General features: G+C 50.8%; 1 protein-coding gene across 6 annotated transcripts in view; it reads right to left on the reverse strand.

Annotated features, from left to right (window-relative positions):
- Positions 1–12,139, reverse strand: part of KIRREL1 (kirre like nephrin family adhesion molecule 1) — a 110,679-nt gene that overhangs the window by 16,282 nt on the left and 82,258 nt on the right. For 2 of the 6 annotated variants that reach the window (XM_033093391.1, XM_033093393.1), the window contains one exon: positions 1,443–1,592. The exons of 2 other annotated variants lie outside the window; for them this stretch is intronic. In XM_033093391.1, the coding sequence (XP_032949282.1) occupies positions 1,443–1,592 (150 nt within the window). Of the gene's footprint in view, positions 1–1,442; positions 1,614–12,139 lie in introns of all 6 variants that reach the window. 2 more of the 6 variants (XM_033093390.1, XM_033093392.1) reach the window with 1 other exon arrangement.

Genomic DNA, 12,139 nt, shown 5'->3' on the forward strand with positions numbered 1-12,139 from the left:
AAGGCAGACAGTAGGAAGAAAGGAGAGGGAGAGAAGAGGAGGTGCGTGGGTGCTAGGAAATATAGAGCATTGCAGCACAGACATGAGCTCACTGGGGACTTATAGGGAAGCCCAAGGCTCACTGGGCAAGGGAGGAATGGATGAGGCCCAACTCCCTCAAGGAGCCCCTAAACCAGAGATTTCTGTTAGCTGCAGAAGCTGTGGCTGTGGCATGTGGAACTCAACCTCTGGCCCTTGCGATCTAGTCTCCCTTGCCCTCCCCTCTCCAGTTTCCCACCATCAGCTCCCTTCCATTATTTCCCACTGTCCAGAAGCTATTGATTCTTCTCACTACATATCTATTGATCTCTCTTTCTCTCTCTCCCAGTTTCTTTCTGTTTCTATTATCAATAGATCTACCAGAATCATCTCTTTCCTTTATACAGATTGCTCTATACACACAAATTTCCCCCACTTGTCCTGTACATGGAATCCATAGCAAATAATCAACAATAAAAATAAAAACATACAGTCCCTCCTATATTTTTATCCTTACTCTGCTTTACAGTGAACAATGTGTTTTCACAAAGCATATTCTCTCATTAGGTTCAAAACTCACTTATAAGGCAGACAGGTCCGTGACTATTATATTATTTTACACAGTGGTAAACTGAGGCCCAGAGAGGTGAAGTAGCTTTCCTAAGGTCACCCAGCTGGTAGGAGGCAGAAGCCGGACTAGCACCAGGTTTCTTGACTCCTCATCCACCCTGCCAGGCAGCCTTTCCAAAAGTATCTTTATTTTCTTTGGAATATAGGTTGGTTGTTTGGTTTGTTTGTTTATTTTTTTACCGACTCATTATGTTGGCTCCATAGTGCTTAATAAAGGCTTGTTGAATGAATAAATTAAAAAGTGCTCAGGCAAAAAAAGAAAAAAAGTGCTCAGGCTGATATTAAAATTAGTTTTTGGCCTCTGAGCAGACATTGCCTGGACAAGGGGCAGGAGAGACTGGAGCAAAGCCAGCCTGGCATGAAACACTTATGGGACAAGGAAGTTTCCTGTCTCTCCTCTGCTCTGCAGGAGACTCTATCTTCCAGCACCTCCTACTTCATCTCTGTCTGCAGCAGCAGCTCTCCTGGTGTCTGTCTGTCTGAAGCTCTTTTACATAAAGATCTCTTGGTTTCCTTTGATCCCCAGGCTTTCCGTTGCCTTTTTTGAGTGAGCCCACAAGCAGGAGGAAAGGCAGAGCTGTGGGGTTTGGAAAGCAGTGGAGACACAGCTCAGGAGGACAGGGAGAGAGTCTGACCCACACATATGAGAAAGGAGGGGCTAAAGAAAAGAGAAAGAATGTGGTGAGATGTGAAACTAAGATGCTGAGTCCAGGAGTCTGTTTGGGTGGGTTCGGGGGGAGTGTTGCAAAGATGGGATAGTTTGGATGCTGGGCTTGCTGGGTGGCCCCACTCACCTTTGAGTCCCTGGCCCATGCCCAGAGCCAGCCCGTCCTTGGTCCATTGCACGATCCCCGAGTAGTTGAGCAGCACACAGGGGAGCACAGCCTGCTGTCCGGCCACCACAGTCTGGTCAGCTGGCTCCTGGCTGAAGCGGGTCTGGGTCCCTGGCAAAGCCAAAGCCAGCACTGGATAAGGAAATGCATGAGCAGAGGGGCTCCATCAAGAAGCTACCCTTCCCAGGAACTTGTTCCCACACTGCATTAGGCTGGAGAGAGAGAGGAAGACTGGACAGGTGGATCCTCCAGTACCTGCCCTACTTTAGCCCCAATCCCTTCCCTCCAAGACGTCACGTGCTCACCCTTGATTCCTTTGTCTCTCCATGGCCCATGGGAATGCTTTCAGGAGCCAAAATACTTAGCAATCATAGAAAGTAGTGCAGTGCTATATACTGGCCTTAGAGACTAGGCTAGTCAAACCCTTTCCTTTTACAGAGGAGGACACTGAGGTCCAGGGAGATGAGTGACTTACCCAAGGACAGGCAGTAAATTAAGGGCAGAGCTGAGATTCGAATCTGAGTCTTGGTACCCTAGGTCCTCGGTTCTTCCTCTACCACCGCCTCCTCCCACATCCGTATCAGTTTGCTTCAGCACTGGCTCTAGTGCTTAATAAAGGCTTGTTGAATAAATAAAAAATGCTCAGGCTGATATTAAAATGAGTTTTTGGCCTCTGAGCAGACATTGCCTGAGTAGGGTGCAGGAGAGAGGCTGAAGCAAAGTATGGGTAAAGCACATTTCTCTCTTCTAAGAACTTTATAACAAATAAATTCTGCTGGTGATAGCACAGTCCCCCTCAACCTTTGAGACATAAATATACCACTGTACCTCTACTTGGACATGTGCCGTGTGAGCCAACATGAGGTAACACACGTGTGCAACTATGCCAAGTAGAATTCCCCATGAATGCATCCTGTACATAAGGGCAGCTTCTAGGGGACAGGGATGTCCACGGGTGTGTATATAAACTGCCTGGGTGGCTGTGTATCCAAAACAAAGTGGCTGTGAACCTACTTCATGGCATACTCGCCCTGTTCCGTGTGTTTAAACCTTGGATCCCACATGACAGGAGCATGAGGGCACACACATGGACACCTGGCACATGCTCGGCCTCCTACATTGTAGGAGCTGAGAAGCGACGTGACTTTGTTCTCTCTGGCTGTGGGAGCTACACATGGCTGCCCGGCTGGCAGCTCGGCCGGGAGCATTTGATTAGAGAACTGCAGAGTAATTGTCTTTAATTGTGGAGCCTAAATGGAGCAGGGAATTGGATGGTGATTTCTTCTTCCACACTGCTCCCACCCACACACTCCAACCAGTCTGGTTGCCCTGTGGGGGGCAGACCTGGACACTGTGCACAGCTCTAGGAGCAGTGCCTTAGCTTCCTGTGCCTGACTGTGGGGAAGAGGAGAAAAAATGGAGGGGCTGTGAGACAGCAAAAGGAGAGGTCTGCGGCTTCCTACCCATGTCCCCAATCTGTCAACCACTGTAACTGAAATCAGTCTTCCACAGAACTCAGGGGACTCCTTCCCCTTTCAACTCTGTAGAGACCACAATCTCCAAATCCAACTGTTTCCAAACTGAACTTTCCAAAATTTCTCTGATCCTCCATCACTTTGTATGTAAGTAAATGGAATGTGTCCCTCCCCATTCCAAAACCTCCCTCTAAATTATCCTAGTCTCCTAGTCTCATCCCCTCCCTTCTTCCTTTTCCTCTTCCAGCTTCATTTCTTCCCTTCTTTTCAAACCTGCTCCACATTCCTCTCTTCCAGGAAGTCCTCCTAGTTTGGTCCCTTAGCTCCTTGGGCAAGCACAGCTTGTCCCATCATTCAGCCCTGCTGTCACAGCTCTATCCATGGGATTTCCTGTCTTATGCTATCAGAGTCTGTGCCCATGCTTTTGTTTATCATGGGGTAGAGGACAGCTGGTGAAGTGGGGCATTTGTTCTATCTGTTCCACCAGAACGGGAACCTCTGCTCAAGGCCAAGGGCCATGCTCTTTCCTCTGAATTTCCCTAAACATCTGACATCCACATTGGTTGCTGCATATAAAGAGGACAAAGGGAGATGGGGGTGGGCCAGGAATGGACTGATGGCCAGCATATGATTTAATACAAAGGGGCAGCCTTTTTTTGTTAAGTGTGCAGATCTAGCTCTTTGGGTCTGCAGAAACAGGGCTCCTCCCCCACACTCTGTGAGTAGCAACCTAACTCTGATGACCTGATATCTCATCCATGTCTTCTAAAGAAGCAAAGGATAGGCTCACCCATATTTCCAGGGGAGGGAGTGGGTCAGGTGAATAGCCAGCATTATTAATTCAGGCATTGCCCTCATTATTATTCAAATTTATTCATATCATTGCGCATTTCTCTAGTGCAGTTTCATGCTGCAAACTCTCCACTCTCCTGTTTCTCCTTCCTAGGGCCCCCAGAGCCCAAGTCAAGGGCTTGGGAGTGGGGTGGTCTGTGAGCCCGGGCTCAGAGATTGAATTTATATTCATGGCTTTCCTGTGTGGGGCCTGGGAACCCTGGTCTCCTATTGAAGTCTCCAGAGGACAGTGAGAAGCTGGCTCTTTGTCCACTGGTGCAAGGATGCAGTTGACCTTCCAGCAGGACAGAGGTGGGATGTCCTTGGGGTCAGAGTCAGAGAGATGGGGATATTGTCAGAGGGAGGAGTGGTGTGACCCTGGGCATGTCACTCTCCATTCCAGCATCCATTTGCTCACTTGTACAATGACAAGTTTGGACTAAAAGTCCCTTTTTTAAGAGCACGGGTTGAGGAGACAGACATAGGTTAGCATAGTGCCTTTGTGGCTTCCTAAACATGTGACCTCATCACTTAACTCCCTAAGCCTCATTTGCCCCGTTGGCAAACTGGGGGACGCGAACACTTACTTCCCAGAGTGTTGTAAAAATTAAATGGGATAAAGTATATGACACACTGCGTGCATTCCCTTGCATGTACCCACTAAACGGTAACTGTGACCCTTCTCTATTCCTAGAGGTTAGATAAGTAGAGGGACTGCCAGAAACCCGAGCAGTAACATGATAAAGAAGGTATCTGTCATCCTTGGGACTTTGAAGTAAAATACCCTCTTGGTTTAGGCCTGTTTGAAGCAAGTTAGGAGATGGGGATGGAAGCAGTGACCCTGAAAAGAGAGTCCAGAGAGGATGGGAAATGAAGGGTCTAGGGAATTTAATTCAATAGAAAGGCAGTCTAGGTCCTGAGCCTACAAATATTTCCTGGCCCCAGAACAGCCCCTGCAGCCAAGACAGTATCTGAGACAGTCCAGAGGCCCATGGGTTGTCCTGACTTGGCTCATGATCAGGAGAAAGCCCCAAGCCTGCCATCAGCAAGTCCTATTCCCTCTACTCTGCACACTCTACTTTTGTCACCACTTCATGCTCTTGCACAGGCCTTTCCCTTGGGATTCCAATAGTTACCTCCTCTGTGAAGTCTTCCATGACTGACCTGCATGCCCTCAGAGGCCTTTGCACTCACTTCTCACCTCTGCTATAGAAGGTCCACACTGCACTGTCCACCCCCTCCCTGCCGCGGGGGAACTTCTTGCATCTGGACTGTGTCACTCAGAGCTCCAGCCCCATCACCTGGCACAGGGCCTGGCTGCCAAGCACACAGCACGTGTTCTGAGTACGTCTACTAATTGATGGAGTGAAGGTAAGCAAATCCGTGAGTAAACAGCCCTGCCTTGTGAAACTGCCATCAAGGAAAGGAGGCAGAGCACCCCAGCCCCTGGTCAGGCTCACAGACTACAGCAGAGGCAGACACAGTGCAGGAATGGAGGGACAGGTAGGGTTCTCCCTGAAGTGACAGGAGTGACAGTGCTGATACAGGGCTTGCAGTCGGAGGCTCCCTGAAAGAGGGAGTAGAGTTAGGCTGGGTGGGGGAAACAGAACTCTGGAAGGTTCTGATGCAATGATGGGGGTGGGTGATGAGGAGATATGGAAATAGCTGAGGAAAAAGACTAGAAAGTGAGCAATGAGATGCAGACACCAGACAGGACATAGCCGGAAGGGCAGAGGTGTCCTGGTGGCATTACAACCAAAAAGAAGATACTGGTTGTGTCTTTCACTGTCAAGAAGGCATCAATAACCAGTGCCAGTGGCCCAGCTGAGATATACACAAATCCGAGAACACACACATGGCTGGGTATGGGGACAGAGCCCCACAGAGCAGTTTCCAGGCTCTCAGCCTCACATAGAGAGGTGCTGGCTCAGGTAGTAGATGGCCATCAGCTGTGACAGGTTGGCCATCAGCTGTTACCGGTTAGCCATTAACCACTGATATAACTGCTGCGGCTAAGCTAGCAAGGTGGAGTAGTGGTGTGGCATCCTAGTGTGGCGTGGCAGAATGTGGATTATGGATTGCAGAGAGGCGGATTGCACCTAGCAAGTGAGGTTGGTTGGCAGAGACAAGTGGACAACAGGTTGCGGATCGTGTGGCTCCTGCCTCCTGTGTCTCCAACCCAGCCGCCAGGGAGACTATACTGGTATGACTCCCCTATCTGTGGCTCCGTGGATGTTCCTTTGTGGCCTCATCATATCCTGCGTTCTTATGTGGGGAGCGGGACTAGAGACCCCGCCTGTCACCCTGCATGACAAATGGTGCAGCAAGCAGGGTATGGTGCCAGCCAAAACCTTCCGAAAGATGGTGCAGCAGTTTGTGCGTGTCAAAGCTCAGCTTCAGGAGGCCTGTGAGGAGCTGCACCAGGAACGGGAGACACGGTCTGCCTGGGAGACTCAAGCCTCCAGATGGCACACCACCCTCTTGGCCATGGAAGGCGTTGCCTTACTTTTGGTGATCTGCTGCTGCTGTAGGCTTCAAGGATTATGGACACCTTACACCGAGGCCACCACCCACTTGGACACCTGGAGTGGCGAGCAAGATTCCGGCCAGGTAGAAATGGCGTCTGTCTCTGGGCAGGAGAACAGATGGCCCCTACACAGAGTGTGGTGCCCAGTGGCCACTGTTCTCAGGAGTTGGACCCCTGAGGAGGGGTGGGAGGACATGGATGGCTCTCCGGCCAGCGTGGAGAGGGCCCTGCAGGTTCTAGCTGAGCGGTTGCCGGAGAAGGCGAAGGGTACAGCCAGCCATGTGGGCTGGATGTTCCTCACTGCCTTGAGTCTCAACATAGAAGATGCGCTTAATGAAATATCTCAGGTGTCAGACCAGGTGTCCCAGTTGGAGGCTCTGGAAGCTCGGGTCCGCCTGTTAGAAGAGGGGCCCCACAGTGGAGACTCTGAGGCAGAGGTGGAGGAAGTGAGTGGAGACAATGTAGCTCCCAACCCCCAAGCACTGCCATAAAGGTCTGCTACCACAAACCGGGAAAGGTGCCAGTGGCAGTGTGGGGACAGAGCCAGGAGTGCAGTTTCCAGGCTCTCGGCCTCACGTGGAAAGGTGCTGGCTCAGGTAGTAAATGGCCATTAACTGTGAGTAGATGGCCATCAGCTGTGGCTAGTTGGCCATCAGCTGTAACCAGTGAGCCATGGGCCACTAATATAACTGCAGTGGCTACGCTAGCAAAAAATAGGGGCTAGCAAGATGGTGGCTGAGCTAGCAAGCGTGGATTAGTTAGCACGGCGGATTACGTCTAGGGAGTCATCGGTTGGCAGAAAATTGGACAGCAGGTCGCACGTCGTGTGAATCCAGCCTCCAGTGAGACTACAGTGGTATGACTCCCTTACCTATGGCTCCATGGGTGTTCCTTTTTGGCCTAGCCATATCCTGAGTTCTTGTGTGGGGAGCGGGAGCTGAGACCCCCACAGGCCGCCCCGCATACCAGGCAGCGACCCTCCTTTCCCAGGACAAAAAGCTAGCATGTATCCTCTCAAATGGAAGGGATTTACCATTGTTGGTTCCTAAGACTACTATTTCTTTCCGTTTGTAGGTGCCTGTAGGCTAATATGGCACAGGGACCCTCGCGGAAGACGCTTATCACGTAGATTGTGAGGCGAGACCCTGTAGTGGGGGAGTGTGGGGACAGAGCCCCAGAGAGCAGTTTCCAGGCTCTTGGCCTCACATGGAAAGCTGCTAGCTCAGGTGGTCATCAACTGTGACTAGTTAGCCATCAGCTGTTACTGGTTAGCTATTAGCCACTGACACAACTGCCACAGCTAAGCAAACAAGGAGGTATAGTGGTGTGGTGTGGAGGTGTGGCGTTCTGGCATGGCGTGGCAGAGTGTGGATTATGGATTGCAGAGAGGCGGATTGCAGCTAGCGAGTGAGATTGGTTGGCAGAGACAAGTGAACGGTGGGTTGCAGTTTGTGTCTCCAACCCAGCAGCCAGTGAGATTGTAGTGGTATGACTCCCCTATCTATGGCTCCATGGGTGTTCCTTTTTGGCCTAGCCATATCCTGCATTCTTATGTGGGGAGCAGGACTAGAGACCCCACCTGTCACCCTGCATGACACTGGGCCTTCTACCATCTGTGACACAGAGCAGGGCCTGAACTGGGACTGGGGGCAAAGTTTCCATCCCATCTCTGCATCCGCATGCTGCTTCCAGGAAATAAAACCAGTGCCAAACAGAAATGCAGAGGAATGGGGGGCTGTGGGGCCCAGGAGCCAGGTGGGAGGGGAATCAGGAAGGGCCTGGCCACAGACAAACTGGGAAAACAGACTAGTCTCCCTTAGTGGCATTGAATAAATGGCCTTGCCTGTCTGGCAGCTCCAGTCTAAGGCGAAGGTGAATTCACGTGTGTTTTTAAATGAATTTCCTCCTGCTTTGATCTCACTCCCTCACCATCACAGATGTGGTGAGCTCCAAGGCAGCCATGTGAAGAGGCAGAGCACACCCGCTGTACACAGGCACAGTGGCACCTGCATGCACAGATCCAGCAGGAGGTGCAAAGGATGCTGAGAAATCCAGACAGATGCAGAGGGAGAGCAAAGGAGAGAAATTAGGCTGGAGAAGAAGCAAGAAGGGAAGAGGAGATTTTGGTTGAAAAGAGGCCAGGAAAGAAAAAGGAGATCCAGAGAGAATAGCACCAGGAAAGACCCCACCTGTGGAGTTATGAAGACCCAGGCCGAGGCAGAAAAGAAGGAAGGCTGAGGATGACTGAGAGATGGAGACACAAGAAAGACAAAGAGCACAGGTCAGGGAGGTACATGGTGAGTGTGTAGTGGCGGAGGGTAAGAGAGGGTGCGGAGGGGAGGGAAAGGCAGGGCTCCATCTCCTGCTCCTTGTCTCTGAGATGTCTTGGTTCAGACATGTTACCATGGGCTGGGGGATCTCAGACTCCAGGTGTCCTCTGGCCCTACCAGTGTTGCCACTAGGACAGAAGATTCCTAGGAAGGGTAGCCAGGGTTTTTGGGCAGGTGAAAGCTGAACAGGTCAGGAGGGAGAGGGGAGCTCAGAGAGACTCTGGGGAGAAAGTAGAAGCAGTGGGTCTCCCCGGGGAGCTCTGCGCCTCTCACGAAGTGTGGGAGGTGTGGCGGGCAGAGCTGGGGAAATCCTGACTTCCCACCAGCTTCCTTCCACTCAGCCCCTCTCCCAGACCTTCTTCCTTTCAGTTAACTCCTCCACTCTCACCACCTCACCCCATAACTCAAAGCATCTCTGGCCTCCCACTTGGAATAATTCCCTCCCATATTCCTCCTCTGCATTGTTTGGGCTCCAGGTTGTATTATAGCCTTTCTCTTATATTAAAAGTTACTTGTGTTTGTGGTTTTGCCTCTCCCACTCCCCTGAGAGCCCCTGGAGAACAGAGACACTTTGATTTACCTTTCTTGTCCCTTCAATCCCAGCAGTGATCCTTAATAATAACTCCCAATTATAAGATGCCAACTATGTGCTAAGCACCAAGGCAGATGCCTTATAGACATCATTTCTAGCATTAAAGTCCACTAACAGTGGTGGTTTATATCTTCATTTCATAGAAAAGGGAAATAGGCTCAGGGTGCTTAAGGTACAGACACCAAGTGGCAGAGATGGGAATGAACTCAGGTTTTTTGTTTTTGTTTTTTCCCCTTCTTCCGCCTCCCCTCCCACTCCTGTTCAAACCGTTGTTTCTCAGTCTACTTATGTAGGACACAGCTCCCTGGCCTATGCTGGTATTATGAGCCTTGTGCTCCTCCCGGCTGAAGCAGTCGGTCGCCAGTCATCGGTCGGCTGCTCATAGCAGCTCACGGCAGCTCATGACAACTTCCAGCAGCTCATGGCAGCCCAGCTCCAGGGAGAGCTGTTGTTCACAATCTTAGCTGTAGAGGGTGCAGCTCACTGGCCCATGTGGGAATCGAACTGCTGACCTCTGCGCTAAGAGCGCGGCGCTCCAACCACCTGAGCCACCAGGCGGGTCCTGAACTCAGGTTTTTAGGCTGCATAGTCCCTGCTCTTGGCACTATGTCATGTTAGGAATATCCAAGAAGTTTCTCCTAAATGAACTGGACTCATGGTCCGCACCCCAGAGAACTTCTGGTGCCCTTAAGCTCTTCATCCATCTATCACTTCTGAGCTCCACTTTATGCCTCAGACTTCCTTCTCAACCCTGTTTACCTCCTGGAAGGGCAGTGCTCCTCAGATCTGGGGCTGGCCAGTGTCCTCCACTCACGCAGGACTTGCCCCTACATGATGCCATCAACCACAGGAGGCAGCTTGATATAAATATCCTTGCATGAAGGGAGAATGGTTCTCTAGTCTGGAACAACCATCAGAAGCATCCAGAGAGGTTTCAGTGGTTCGCGAAATGCCAACCTTTAAGTCACTGAGACTAGTTCACTTAATGTACCCAAAAGACGGGTGAGGCCCATTAGTATTTCCAATAAGAATCTAAGGCTCGGAGAGATAAGCATTACCCCTCTAGGCACACAGCTGGGCAGTATTGAAGCCAATAAGCAAAGCAAGGGGCCAGAACACCTGCTCACCCTGGAATGCCATCATAATAGTCTGGCTACGACTCTCTTCCCACCTATCACCACCCCCTGGGACCTCCTAGCTCAGACTCTGGTCACTGTGAAAACCTGTCCCCTGGGCCTCTTCATCTCCCCTTGATACTATCCTCTCACCCAGGACACCTCTTCTCTAGCACCATCCTACGTCTTCTTCTCAACCTTGATCTTCCTGGGGTGACACTGCCTTCCAGCTATTCTCCAAGTTCCTCCTCCATCCTCAGCACAGTACTGGGGTCCCAAGTTAGGCCAGGAAAAGCCACCTATCACAGTCTCTGTGTGTGAACACATCTCTCATCCCATTGGGTCTGTCCTTGGGGCTAATACCAGGCTCCCCCACAAATGCCTGGTGAGGACAGAGGAGTCGAATCCCATTTTTGACTGAGAATTATTAAGTGACCTCAAAATCTACCATACGAGTAGAGAGTCTGGAAATGCTAACAGATTTCAGACATGCGTTGTATACTTTTTGTGGGCACACATGTACCATAATACACAAGCACACATCTTCACTGGTATACACACACACACACACACACACACACACACACACACACACCCTGCACCTTTGCATTAAAGTACATGTTTCTGCACCCCATGGGTACTCATCTGCACCCATATCTTGGCACACGTGCCCTGGCAGTCATGTTCCCAGTTCCCTGCCTGCCAGGCCTGGCAGGAACCAGAGAGGGAGTAGGGCCAAGCACACGAGAAGCCAAGGGATCCAGGCTGCAGGAGAGGGGGGCAGTGTAGGCCAGGCCCTGTCTCTCTGGATTTATCAAACAAGCAGTAATGAACCCCCTGGGCCAGAGCAGTCCCCATGCTCTCCACTCCAGATTGCTGCTGGTTCAAAGAGAAGCCTTTGATTCATACTGACAGCTTTCAAATGGAACTAAATCTCTCCACACTCCACTCTTCCTCCCTCTCTCTGCTCTCACATCTTTGCTCTCCTGCTTCCCCCAAGACTATTTCTCCCTACCCCAGCCATTCCTGTTATGTTCTATGAAAATACAACAGCCAGAGAGGGCCCCATCCATTGGATCCTCTCACCAAGAAAAGAGGATTGCAATTCTCTGGGCAGGGCCAGCAAAGAGGAAAGAGAGATTTGCACTTTTGATAGAGGAGAGAAGGCAGAGGAGAAGGGAGGAAGTGAGAGAGAAAGGGAGGGTGAGGAGGGAGTGCTGGCTGGAGCAGGGCACAGTGAAGGCAGATAGGAGAGAAAGAAACTGGCCCACAGAGGAAGACAGAGAAGCAGGTTCACTATGACCCTTAGACCAGCAGCTCCCAGGAGGGAAGCACTAGACCTGCCCAGCTGACGGGACATGAGGGGCACAGGTGTGTTGCTTTTGCCTTATACAGAGCCCAGCCCAGAATCTGAAACTGTCAAATGTGATGTGACTTTCGAGACTGTAACCCTTTCCGCTGACAGGTAAGGAATCAGGGGTCAGAAAGCGCCATTGCCTTGTTCACAGCAGGGAATCTCAGATATGGCTGTGAGTAGATGTCAGGTGATATAGATATCAGATTAAGAGTCAGAAATGACACACCTCACCTCCCAAAGACAAGTTTTCAAACATTCATAAATTATTATGCCCCCCACTCTTCTGCCCACCAGCATTTACAATATCAACGCACTGCCTTCACTTCACAGTTAGAAGTAAAAATGAAAGGGAATAGTAGGGGCCTCAAAGGTCTTGACTTAACTGACCCACTGACCTTCCCCACATTCCCCACCTTCCCATTTTTGGTCCT

Source organism: Rhinolophus ferrumequinum, chromosome 22 (genome assembly GCF_004115265.2).
Source record: "Rhinolophus ferrumequinum isolate MPI-CBG mRhiFer1 chromosome 22, mRhiFer1_v1.p, whole genome shotgun sequence".
NCBI lineage: Eukaryota > Metazoa > Chordata > Mammalia > Chiroptera > Rhinolophidae > Rhinolophus > Rhinolophus ferrumequinum.